At 45.4% G+C, this 13169-nt stretch overlaps 1 protein-coding gene across 13 annotated transcripts in view; it reads left to right on the plus strand.

Moving 5' to 3' along the window:
- LOC144364793 (E3 ubiquitin-protein ligase RNF213-like) overlaps positions 1 to 13169 on the plus strand; it is a 57169-nt gene that overhangs the window by 20919 nt on the left and 23081 nt on the right. For 9 of the 13 annotated variants that reach the window (XR_013432756.1, XR_013432749.1, XR_013432752.1 and 6 more), the window contains exons 4-6: positions 713 to 3375; positions 4398 to 10639; positions 11414 to 11552. Coding sequence is in view for 1 of the 13 variants with exons in the window: in XM_078036130.1 (XP_077892256.1) it covers positions 4721 to 5020 (300 nt within the window). In the remaining 12 variants the exon portion in view is untranslated. The remainder of the gene's footprint in view (positions 1 to 712; positions 3376 to 4397; positions 10640 to 11413; positions 11553 to 13169) is intronic. The other 4 variants (XR_013432747.1, XR_013432746.1, XR_013432748.1 and 1 more) reach the window with 4 other exon arrangements.

A 13169-nucleotide genomic window follows, 5' to 3' on the forward strand; every position in this document is an offset into this window, starting at 1 on the left:
AAAAGTTAAGAGGGACATATGAGGGCAATAGTTTGTGATAGAGAAACATGGGTCATTATCTCATTTTCCTATCTGGTCTTTTATAATTCTTGTTGACTGAGTCTAGATCCTCCCTGTGGTTCTAGGCAGATGGGCTTCCTATTCAGCTGCAGCCCCCTCTGTGTTCCTTCTGGGCTCATTTTTCTTTATTTAAAAACTTGCTTCAGCCAGATTTTGATAATTCACTTTTTTTGTTGTTGTTGTTGGAATCTGTTAACTGCTCATAGGCCCCTATTCCTTTTTGCAGATTTATATCTTTTTTAAACCTTTTTTTTTCTTTTGAATGTAATTTTGGGTGGCAGGGCATATAAATTTATGGGCTCAGTCCCACATCTTAAGTTGGAACTATCTAAAAGATTATAAACTCTTTTAGCTTATCTCATTTATTTTATGTCACTTACTCCTTGTATGGTTTCCCTGTATGTTTAGTTACACAACAGTTATTTATAACCTTACCTACCTAATTCTAATTCTCTAGATTGGTATGCTTAATTTCTAACTACCCACCCTCTTTAGTATCATATTTTTCCCTGAGGAGCTTTTGGATAGAGATTCGTCAAAATTAGAATTGCTGCTTGTACCAACATCCTTTCTATTTTAACTTTGCTCAGTTTGTTACACTAATCCTGCTCTCAAGGTACCTTGCTTTACATATTGCTCTTTGTATTTTTAGGTACTTTGGATTGATTGCTGAGCTGGGCAGTTTTTGAGCCTTCACTGCATTCCTCATCTTGCCTCTCTGCAGGCCTCAGCTTTGAAGAACAGAATCTCTGCACATCTGCACATCTTCCTGCTCTACCTTTACTTGAGCTGGGATAAGTAGAGCTCTTACCTGATAACTTTTCTTTATAAGGTCTTCCACTACTTATGTCTGTCTTCCACTTTAGCCCTGGATGCAGCTATTGCTGCTTGGGGCAGAGATGAAGAAATTATTTGCATAGGTGGCTTAATGAATGATGAGGACCAGAATAAAGGTCTTTGATCAGCTTCATTCTAGTGTGTTCCATGATCTTGCCTTTGTTCTTGCCCTGTGATTGGAAAGCCACCATGCCCTGGTACAGACCTTCCTGATCTTCACTGCCAGCCATTTTAAACCACAGTCCTTTTATTATTATTATTATTATTATTATTATTATTATTATTTTTGTTCTTTGTTCACTTTTGCACCATAATGTGGTTCCAGAATTTATAGAATAGTATTTGTCTTTAGTAGTCATAGATTGAAAATGAGTTAATTTTTTTTAATTGAGAAATAATTCATAAACTGTTCACCAAAGTGCATAATTCATTGGTTTTTAGTATAGTAACAGATGATGTGCAACTATCACCAATGAATTTTGAACATTTTCAATGATTGGAATCACATAATATGAAATCTTTTGTGCTTATGTGGCTGGCATTTTTCATGTAGATTTTTTTTCTTTTTTTTTCTTTTAAGTGGTCATGTTTATTTATACCAATAGGTTATATTAAATCATTAGTACCATAACTATATTATTGTTCATGTAGATTGTTTTGTTTATTTTTTCTAAGATTTGTCCATGTATCAGTGCCTTTTATAAAAATTGTGGTATACATAATATAAAATTTACTGTTTTAACCATTTTTAAATGTATTTAGCTCAGTGGCATTAATATATTTATATTTTTGTACTACCCTTACCACCATCCTTCAGAATTGCTGACACTTTCGGTGGGGAGATACAGAGAAACAGTATGGTGAAGGTTTTATTTATTTTTTGCAAATGTAGAACTTTCCCTTAGATGTTAACATAGTGGGTATTTAAATTCCTTTAAATTGTGTAGCTTGTATTCTTAGATTCTGTTTCCAATTCTAAATAATGGCTGAGATCAAAAAGTGAAAAAAATTAAACTGAAACTTGGTACCCAATAGATACCCATTAAACAGTAACTCCTCTTTCTTATCTCCCTCAGTCACTGGCTAAATTTTTTATTTTTGTGATAAAGTGTGAGTGACTTAGGAAACAGGCAGAGGACTAGAAAGCAGTGATAAGGAAAGCAGCAAGAAACCTTGGAGAGCAGTTCTGGAGTATTTTTGGTTGTGGACCAGTTTTAAGATACAAAGTCCATGGCTGGGTGTGGTGGTGCATGTCTATAATCTCTTTGATGGAGAAACTGGAGCAGGAGGATCACAAGTTCAAAGCTAGCCTCAGCAATTTAGTGAGGTCCTGAGAACCTTGAAAAGCCTAAAATAAAATATGAAAAGGGCTAGGGGTGTGGCTCAGTGTTTAAGTGTCCCTGGGTTCAATCCCCAGTACTAAAAAAAAATAAATAAAAAGATACAAAGTCCACAGGATCTTCCCCTTAGAGTATCAATGAGATGCTCAGTCCTATTGCATTAAAAAAAAGTAAACTTTATTTCAGAATAAGATGATTCCCAGAAAATTCTTGCACACCCTATACCTAGTTCCCCCATTGCTAGCATCTTAAAGTTACTAGGTACATTTGTTAAGAAATGGCATTTATGGGTCACTATTAACCACACTCATAGTTTTTAGGATTTCACTAATTTTCCCATTCCAAGATCCAAACCAAGATACTATATTGCATTTACTTGTCATGTTGCCTACTCACTGGTTTCTGACAGTGTCTAGTCTTTTCTCATTTTTTTTTACTGCTTTGACATTCTTGACTAATTCTGGCCAAGTATATGTAGATTGTGCCTCTGCCTGGGTTTGTCTGTCTGTCTTGTCATTAGTTAGCTCCATAACTTTGCATATAATTTTGGATGTTTTACACACTGATGCCCGGGCTAAGACCATAAAACAGGTCAAGGTCCATGGAGGAACAACCACAGCCATGATTCATTCCAAAGTCTTAGAGGCTGATAAAACTGCCTTATCCAATAAGGACCAACCCCAGTTAGACACCATCTTGTTTTTTGACCAAGCCAACACAGCAGAAGCCATAAGCTGTATTAAGGAAGTCTTGTGTGACTAGACTGTGGATGGCCAGTCCCTGGAGGAGGACTCAGGCTTTCACATCATACCTGCCTGCAATCCTTACAGGAAGCACTCCCAGGAGGCCATCTGCCATTTGGAGTCAGGTAGTTTGGGATACAGGGTCAGTGCAGAGGATACAGCATACAGGTTGTGCTCTATTCCCCTCAGGCAGCTGGTGTACCATGTCCACGCTCTGCCCCTGAGGCTGATTCCTCTAGTGTGGGATTTCAGGCAGCTGAACAACACTGCTGAAAAGCTCTACATCCATCAGATTGTGCAGAGACTGTTGGACTACATCAGGATCATTGAAGATGAGACTCATATGATCACAGAAGTGCTCTCTGCCTCTCAGAGGTTCCTGAGGAACACTGAAAGTAAGTACAGTTTTGTCAGCCTCTGGGATGTGGAGTGCTGTGTGAAGGTGTTCACTTGGTTTCATGGCCGCAGCGAAATGCTATTGGTGAAGCTGAACACCTTTCTCTGTGAGATCTGTGTCAGCAAAAATAACTTCAGGAGAGACCCCATCATCTGGTCTCTGGTGCTGGATGAATCCCTAAAGGAGAAGGAATCCTACTGCAGAGCCATTTGCAGGTATTTTCTAGAACCATATGATGACAGCAGGGTCATCCTGGATGAGATCATGCATGCACAGGATCTTTTCCTGAGTGAGATGCCTCTGAGAAAAACCATAGCCAGGAACTTGGCTCTGAAGGAGAACTTATTCATGATGATCATCTACCCTGAGCTAAAGATACCTCTCTTCCTGGCGGGAAAGCCTGGCAGCTCCAAATCTCTTGCTAAGACTATCATGGCAGATGCCATACAGGGCCAGGCCTCACACTCCACTCTATTTCGAAGCCTGAAGCAGGTCCACCTGGTGTCATTCCAGTGTAACCCCCACTGCATCCCCACATGGCATCATGAACACCTTCAAGCAGTGTGCTCACTTTCAGCAGGGGAAGGACCTGCAGCAGTATGTATCTGTGGTGGTGTTGGATGAGGTTGGCTTGGCAGAAGCTTCCCCAAAAATGTCCCTGAAGGCTCTGCACCCACTGCTGAAAGATAGGTGCATTGAAGGTGATCCTGCCCCCCACCAAAAAGTTGGCTTCTTGGGTATTTCCAACTGGGCCCTCGGCCCTGCCAGGATGAACCAGGGTAGTTTGTGTCCCATGGCAGCCCCAGTGAGAAGGAGCTCATAGAGAGTACCAGAAGGATCTGCTCTTCAGACAGTCTGGTACAGGACAGGGTCCAAGGGTACTTCACTCCTTTTGCCAAAGCCTATGAAACACTGTGCAGTAGGCATAACAAGGAATTCTTCGGGCTTCGTTACTACTGTAGCTTCATCAAGATGGTCTTTGCCATGGCCAAAGCATCTAACAAGAAGCCTTCTCCACAGGATATTGCACAGGCAGTCCTTCAGAACTTCAGGGGCAAAGGTGACATCCCCACTTTGGACATCTTCATGGTCAGTTTACCTGAGCCCGGGTGTGTGGGAGAGGTCAGTCAGCACCCTGGAACTCATCAAGCAGAGTTGGGGAACTGGAAGAAGCTGAATCCCACTACTTGCTCATACTGACCAAAAACTACATGGCCCTGCAGATCCTGCAGCAGTCATTCTTCAGTGAGGACCAGTAGCCCGAGATCATCTTTGGTTCCAGTTTTCCCCAGGATCAGGAATACACCCAGATCTGCAGAAACATCAACCTGGTGAAGATCTGCATGAAGACAGGCAAGATGGTGGTGCTGCTGAACATACAGCACCTCTATGAGAGCCTGTATGATGCGCTCAACCAGTACTACATCTACCTCGGGGGCCAGAAGTACGTGGACCTTGGGCTCAGCACCCATGGTGTCAAGTGTCAGGTCCACCCTGACTTCTGCCAGCTTGTCATCGAGGAGAAAAATATGGTGTATGATCAGTTCCCCATACCCCTTATAAACCAGCTGGAGAAGCACTACCTGGACTTCAGCTCAGTGCTACAGGGGTGGCAGAAGAGCATCGTGCAGGAGCTCACATAGCGGGCAGAGGAGTTTGCTGATGTGAAGGCTTATCAATTCCTTGCTGGGCACAAGTACAGCCCTGCTGATGTCTTTATCAGCTTCCATTCCGACGCCTGTGCCTGCATGGTACTGCAGGCTGTGAAGAGGCAGGGCCCTGGGGACCTGATGGAGGAGATGCACCACAGGGTGTCTGGGGAGGCCAAGCTGATCCTATTGTACTGTGCCACACCAGATGCTGTGGTGCAGCTGAGCACCTCCACTCTGGGCTCATTTGTGGTGCAGGCGCTGTCACACAAATACTGGAACAAGTAGCAGCACCACTCCTTTGCAGATTTCCTCTAGGCCCATCTTCACAATGTGGACCTGGGGTGCCATGCCATCTTCACAGAGGTGACTACCCCCACAGCCTTTCCTGTTTCTCTTTCACCCATGAGCCCTTTATCTCCAGTGCCAGAAGGTCTCAACTCTGTTTAAGGCACTGTTCAGTTTGGGAAACCCGTATGTCCCTCCATGTTAGGCCCAATGAGGATAAGTCCATTTTGGCCTCTCTCACCTGTTTGTCAGCAGAGCTCTATTCTGAGAGCAGAACTGAGCACAACGTTCAGTTCCCAGAATACTGGGCCCACCTGGGATATAAGTGATTGGCCTGCTTCTCATTATTGGACAGCCTAAGAGTAAAGGATGAGGATGCCTCCCATTCAGATGCCCTTAGTCTCATAGGTGAAACTTGTGCAGCTAGATGGGGGAATGAATCATAGTTGGTTCTCCTTAAAAGACATCTCCTGGGCTTGCCATGAGGGCTGGCTGGGTAGATGTCAGAGGCAGAGGCCTCCTTGAGGCACAGGTGTTGAGTCTGAATCTGCATCTGTGCAGGAGTCTAGGAAGGGACCGCTGACAGAGCTTGAAATTGAGGCTGTGAGTGCTGGGTTGTGGAGATGGGATAGGTAGAGAGACATGTGGAGGGGCTTGTGGACAGCCTTGGACTTGGTCTTGACTGTGCAGAGAGGAGCTATGAAGGAAAGTGTATGTAGACATGCCCTAATGGCTGGGTGATAGAAAGACAGTGGAGTAAGAGAGTGACATTGAGAGGATAGATCTGTCAGAAAGCTTCTGGCATGGTGCAAACTGCAAATGGTTAGCAGGCAGTGTGGCTGGGCTAATTATCAATTCCATGGAGGGGTGGCAGGAGGTGGAGGACAGCTTTCCTGAGCTCATTGCAGCTTTGTGCAATCATCATGGAGACCCCAAGAAAGAGCAATGGGTTTGGGAGCCAGTGGTAACATCTGTTTTGGATAGGTTTGGATGTCTGCTGTGTGGTTTGATGTAGGAATATGAAGCATGTCAGTAAGGACAGGTTCAGAGAAGGAGTCTGGAGCCAGGCGGAGTGGCACATACCTGTAATCCCAGTGGCTTGGGAGGTTGATGCAAGAGGATTGAGAGTTCAAATCCATCCTCAGAACTTATGGAGGCCCTAAGTAACTTAGCAAGAACCTGTCTCAAAATAAAAATTAAAAGGAAGGTCTGGGTTATTGCTCAGTGGTTAAACCCCTGCATTATTCCCTGGTACCAAAACAAATGGGGTCTGGATAGCTGAGGTCCTATGTGCCTGGGAATGTCTGGGTTTTCACCATGGGATATGGTCATGGCAGAGAATGGAAAACTACGGAGGGGAAGGAGAGTAGCCAGTGGCTAACTCCATTTGATAGTATGAAGTCAGATTACAAGATGTAATGGCATTGTGCTGGGCCCTAAAGGGTCAGAAGGCTCTCAGGTAGACTCCAAAGCTGGAAGAGAGACATTGGAATCTCACAAGGAGATAAAGGCTTCTTTTAGTCAGGGCAAGTCTTCTTTCTGCCATCTGTTGACCCTGGAGGTCCTGCTTGCCTCAGCCACTCCTTGTATATAAAAACTGTTCTGGGTTGGGCTTCTTTCTGTCTGAGTGCCCACTGGCCCTGGGTTCTGATCTGGTACTCTGTGCCCTTGCTTGAATTCCAGCTGATGACTCGTGTGCCCATGTTGTATGCCCATGTCCAGATGCCCTTAGTGTCATAGGTGAAAACTGTACAGCCAGGTGGGGGCATGGATCATAGTTGGTTCTCCTTAAAAGACACCTCCTGGGCTGGCCTTCTCCAGACTGCTGATGAGCCATGACTGCTAGGCCCTATGAGTAGAAGTGAAGGGCTTGGCCCTGAAACCTGTGATCTTGTCACTGCAGCAGTTTGACACTGAGTACTCATTCCTCAAGGAAGTTTGGTGAGATGTCATACCTGCCCAATACATTTGGCCCCTGCCCTGGGAATGTGGTTTTGCATGCCTGAGTGTGGTAACCACCAGTAAGGAACTCTGAGTACTATGAGACGGTCATTGCTCAGCCTCCTGGTATGCCCCTCTGGCCCCAGTTGTAAGACAGTCATGTCCATCTGTCTCCTGAGCATTGTGTGGCCCATTCCTTCTCCAGTGGATTGCATCCTCACCTTGTGGAGGGAGACCCCACCTGGATGCTGGGTTATGCATGGCCTGTGATTCCCTTCATTTTGTGGAGTGTTGTGATCAATGTTTTTTGTTTTGTTTTGTTTCACTTGTGTTTGGGATTGAACCCAGGGCTGCCCTACCTCTGAGCCACATCCCCAGTGCTAATTTTTATTATTATTAATTTTGAGATAGGGTCTTTCTGAGTTGCTGATGCTAGCCTGGAACTTGTGAGCCTCCTACTTTAGCTTCCTGAGCTGTGGCTGCCCATGTTTTTGGACAGAGGACTCACTTGGGTGATTCCCTTTTTCTTTCAGAGGAAGCTTAATGAAGACAGTCAGATGTAAAATCCTTATTGTCCAGATGGATTTTGATGATGGTACTCATAGTGCTCAGCTAATTGTGTAAGCTAGTAATTTTCTTGAAAAAAACATAGGAAGCAAAAATGTGCCCAGGACATCCTGAAGAATTTTTTCCATGAAAACAGTGTGGAAATATGAATGACTCTCCCTCCCAGCTCTTGACATGGGCTAGTAAACCTAGAGAGAAAAGGATCAACAAAAAGGCCATTAGTGGCGCAGAATTTGTGGAATGCAAGATGTGTCAATAATGAAATATTTGTAGTGTGTAGGAGAATGTGTTAAAGCTGCATTTGCAGTCATTTGCAGTCTTTTTTTGATCATTTTTATTTTGAATCATATAATTCAAATTAAAGTTGAGTCTGGGATGTAGCTTGTTGGTAAAGCACTTGTCTTGTATGTCTGAGGCCCTAGATTTGATCCCCAGCATTGCATAAAAAGAAAGAAAAGAACTTATCATAAGTTTAAGGGCAGTAAGACTATATAAATAAATTAATATTTATTGGATATTTTTATGATATCCATAAATCTGTTGCTTTCATAATTGCTGTATTCTGTTACCTCATGTAATATAAGAGTGATTTCTGCCCCTTTAAAGTATGGTGAACCTGTTATAAGTTAAGGCCCAGCCAGATCCTTTAAGGAGGTGGTCTTTGGCCACTGGGTGTTCAAGGGGCACCATACCACACTGTACTATCTCAAAATGGGAAGGCCAGTAAGCCCCATCCTTCTGGCATATGGGTACCCTGAGACATTCAGGGTAGATGGGGATTCTGATTAGCAGTTAGAGGAAGTAATCCTATGAATTGGAAGACACCCTCCTCTCATGAGAGATGTGGTGGCCCCTGGCATTGTGTGGAATGTGGTAAAGCCTCAACAGCTCCTGGGACACCCATCAGCCCTCGCACACATTAGATTTTGCTCCATTGCTTGCTTTGTTTTGATTTTTGTTTTCTCAATAGGTATTCTACTATTAATGAAATCAACAAAATACAAGGAACTCAGGGCTGTGTCTTTGTCTATTTCATCACAAAATGTTGAGAGCCACAGCTGGTCAGAATGACACCTGGCATTTGCCAGAGGGAATGTTTGAAAGGTGATGCCAGCGAACCATTCAGATGATGATTTGAGTTAAGCTATACATAATTGCTGTGATGCTGGATTTATTGTATTGTATATTTGACCTTTGCTGTCGGGCAATGGGGCGGCTCTTGCTGCCTCAGGCGCAGCTACTTTGGAGTTTTTGCATGGAGTTCTCTCGGGGATTCCCAGAGAGTTCCTATTGGTTGGGGAAGTGCTGGAAGAGGAATTTCCACCGGTGTGGGGGTTTTCTGGAAGCACTGCGTGAGAGTTGAAATAAAGTAGTTGCTGTTTGAACCTACAAGGCTTTGTGGTGGCTCGGTTATTCATGCCCATCCAGACTGCAGCAACAAAACTCTCCTGGATGAGGAGCAGAGCATCCAACGTGGGATTCCATGGAGGTAGGGCCAAAAGATGAGTGACTGTCTTTAAATATGTCTCGGCTGCTTCTCTGGGCTCACTGTTCACAGCCATCACCCTGGAACTTGCTGCTGGTATGTCAGTATCGCCTGGCCTACCTCAGGAGTGCACAGGATTCACTCTTGCTCCTACTTTTTGTTATACAAATGATTCAGAGATCTTCCCCTTGCACTTAGTGTTAACTCTTTGTGCCTGCTCCTTGGGGAAGTACTGTGTTCAAATCAGTCCATCCCTTATTCTACAGAAGGTCACCAGCTGGACAATTTGTATTTTGGAAAGAGGGAAACAGTTTAATAATTTCATAGATAGAAAGCCAAACTGTCAGCACCTTGCAGCACTTTCTAATTATGGGACAGTGAGTATGGTAAGATGCACATAAAAAACTGTGGGCAGGACCCATGTCATGTAGTCTTTGCATGGCAGTTAATCAGCCTTGATACCCACATAGATGGTGTGTGGGCTGATGTGATGTAGGGGGTCTGATGGGTTTTGGTGTGTTTGGGGATGTAGATTTTGAGGTACCCTCTGCCAGTAGTGTGATTAAACATCTGAACAGAGGTGTATACCTGAATATAACAAGAAGAAAGCAGACAGATGTGAGAAGACTTGGTGGCTTTGTTATTCAAAGGGCTATGGTGGTCTGTGCACATTGATGACCTGAAGAGGTCCACAGTCATAGCTGCTGATGTGACTAAGCTGTAGAGTGTCACCATCAGCCAGCTGTTCATGCCAGGAGGCAGCCTAAAGCATGAGTTGCAAGGTGGCAGTCTGCAGAGGTGGGGGCAGAAAGGCAGGTGAAAAGTGCCAAGTTAGGCAGCTTCCTGTGAAGCTGGAGTCATGGCTGCCACATTTGAGTCACTTTTGAGTCTTGACACCTGCCCATAGTAGGAACTCAGGATGTGGCACTAAACTGCCTGGTGCATGATCAATATAACCAGGGCCTTGGGAAGGCCAAGGAGCAGCATCCAGTATATTAGCTAGTGTTCTTTGGGTCATGTGCCAGGCCCTCAGCCCAGGCTGTGGGGCACCTGACTAGTGGATGATAGATGTCCCCTTAACTGGGGCTGCCACTGAAATTTAGGACAGGAAACCCTGGTGAGGCTCAGCCTAGGCAAAAAACTGGTACCACCCACCCCCTTCCTTCTCCAAGTAGTGACTTGATTGTGGTCCCTTTCCTTGCATCAAAAAGCAACCAGGAGGAGGTGATGGAGGCAGAGACCAGCAAATCAGGGGAGGTGCAGGAATGGAAATGAAAGAGGAAAGTCCGGAGAAGATGGAATGAGAGGCCACCAATCTGAGGGGAGGTGATGTGAGTTCTCCTCTGTTCCCCTGTTGGCTGCAGATGGCTGAGCTGGAGGAGCTCAGGCAGCTGTGCCAGGGTCTTGCTGAGACCTGCCTTCTCTTTATGATAGAAGTGTTGGGGATTTACTAGGACAAGATCTGCCTTTTCTTTCATAAAGAAAGTTTCTGGTTAGCTCTGCCCTGTCCCTCAACCACTGGCCAAATCCATGACATCAGCTACCACCTTGACAGTGGTCCTCTGGGAGTTGTCCAATTCACATGTGGACACAAGGTCACATTCTTGTGTGGGCAGCATAATTTTTACCCATCCTAGACATGGCAGCAGCAGATGATGTGCTGTCTCCCTTGGCAGGCACAGGTTCTGGACACCACCAGACTGTTGAGGAGCTGTGTGCAAAGTGCCATGGGGATGCTCAGTGATGAGGAGAGCTGCACACACAACATGAGAAGAGTCACCGTCCTCCTCAGCCTCTTGAACAGGGACATTGTGTGCAGTAGTACGAGACATGTCCCTGCTTCTCATCCTACCCCAGCAGGCCCTTCCTGAGCAGTGGGGATAAGGTGGCTGAGTGTGGTGAGCTGCCCTTCTAGGTTCTTGTGTCTTGGCAGATGCAGCTGGCATAGCGGGAATCTAAGGACATCTCTTGAATTCTGCTCTAGAGTTGGCCTGGCCAGGGGACCTTTGGCTTCCCTCTGCAAGAGAACTGGTCAAGCAGCACAGCAGAGCCTCCAATTTGGTGCTGACAGGTGGCCAAATTATGTACCTTTTGCCTTTCTACAGCCTTGTTTTTGTGGATATCCGAGATGCACCTCTCCATCCTTCTAAAGAAGCAAGAAGAGAACAAGCTCTGCAGTCTGAAGGAGCGGGTGGGGAGAGAAGTTGCAAACCAGGATGCACTCTAGGAGGCCGGCACCTTCAGGTACTATGAGCAGTGGGCAGTGCAGGTACCTGCTATACCGTCTCAGGGGAAGGAGCACACCCAGGTGTATTTTTCTCCACCTTAGGAGGGCAGAGCTATGTTTTTGCTCCAAGATCTCAAAACAGACCTGGATGGTGGTTATGTGTGGTTGCTGGCCATGCAGGTTGTGGTCCTGGGGTGTTTATTGACCACCTGGAGTTGGTCATGAAAGATTGTTGGCCACCTGAATGGTGGTCATGGGGATTGTTGGCTTCCTTTCTCTGCTTTTGTGTGCTTTACTTTATTTCATTATAGAGAACTTTAAAAATATTGTTCTCATAGGATGTTTGCCAGCATGTCATAAATAGCAGCCAGGGTTGCCATTCAAGGTTATTAAAATTGAGATGGAGATATACAGAGAAGTAACAAAAATTATCTTTTCAGGCTACTGCTTGAAGTAACAGAAAGTACAAAAATAGGACCCAGGAGTGTCATTTATTATCCATGATCCTTTTTCTACAAAACCATAACCCTTTTCTTCAGACTTGAGACAATCTTTAAAGAGCCTGTGCCATGGGGACAGGAGGTTTGCTCAGGGTCTCAGATGGAGAGTCTAAGAGTCCGAAACTACCTGTGAACAGGGTGATATTAGGCCAATGAGGTCCTCCAGGGTCCCTCCAGTTCTGCTCTTCTGACCTCATGGCTCCAGGTCTGCTGCCTCACGTGGTTCACAGGGGGAATGTGGGTGATGGCAGAGTCCTGGGCGGCCAAGGCCCATGGGTGCTGGCTTCCTCACCACAGGATCTTTTCCATTTTGAGTTCTCTCTGCAGTGCTCCTTGACTTCTTTCCTAGTTACACCTTCTGAAGGACGTTTGTGAGCCCAGAAACTGAGTATGCTTTTGTCTCCCTGGATGGTCTCCCTTTCTTAGCACATGTCCAAGCCATGTCCCATCGCTTCTTTGCCACTGTTGCTCTGGCCTTACTGGGTTTTACAGCCTCCCTTTTCACTGTCCCATGGTCCACAGCACCTAGGACCAGTTTCTTCTGGTCACCAGCAACACCGAAGAACAATTGGACCTGTTTGCACTGTACCCTCAATGCCCATTTCTGGGGCTGTCAGGCCCTTGGGAAACTGCTGGTCTGTCACAGGATCTTGTGACACTTCACCAGCACTGTGTGTCTCAGACTTAATGTCACATACCATTGGGGCTAGATTGCTGGCCTCCTTGGAGTCCTTTCTGGCAGAAGTCTTCTGGTTTTTAGTTAATCATTTTATATAGCCTGTTGCCTTCATTTTTTTTAATTCTCAAATTATTTCAAATTTGGTCTCCTGGAGACCCTCTGTGGTGACTGCATTACTATGGATCACTTTTCAGGGCTCTCAGCTGCTCCAACCCAGGGTCTTTTCACTGCCTCCCCTATATCCTCTGTGCATGTTCTAGGCTGGGGTCTTTTTTTTTAACAGTGAGAGAGAGGGAGAGAGTGGGAGAGAGAGAGAGAATTTTAATATTTATTTTTTAGTATTTGGTGCACAAAACATCTTAGTTTGTATGTGGTGCTGAGGATCAAACCCGGGCCGCACGCATGCTAGGCGAGCGCGCTACCGCTTGGGCCACATCCCCAGCCCAAACCTGGGG

Source organism: Ictidomys tridecemlineatus, unplaced genomic scaffold, assembly GCF_052094955.1.
Source record: "Ictidomys tridecemlineatus isolate mIctTri1 unplaced genomic scaffold, mIctTri1.hap1 Scaffold_195, whole genome shotgun sequence".
Lineage (NCBI taxonomy): Eukaryota > Metazoa > Chordata > Mammalia > Rodentia > Sciuridae > Ictidomys > Ictidomys tridecemlineatus.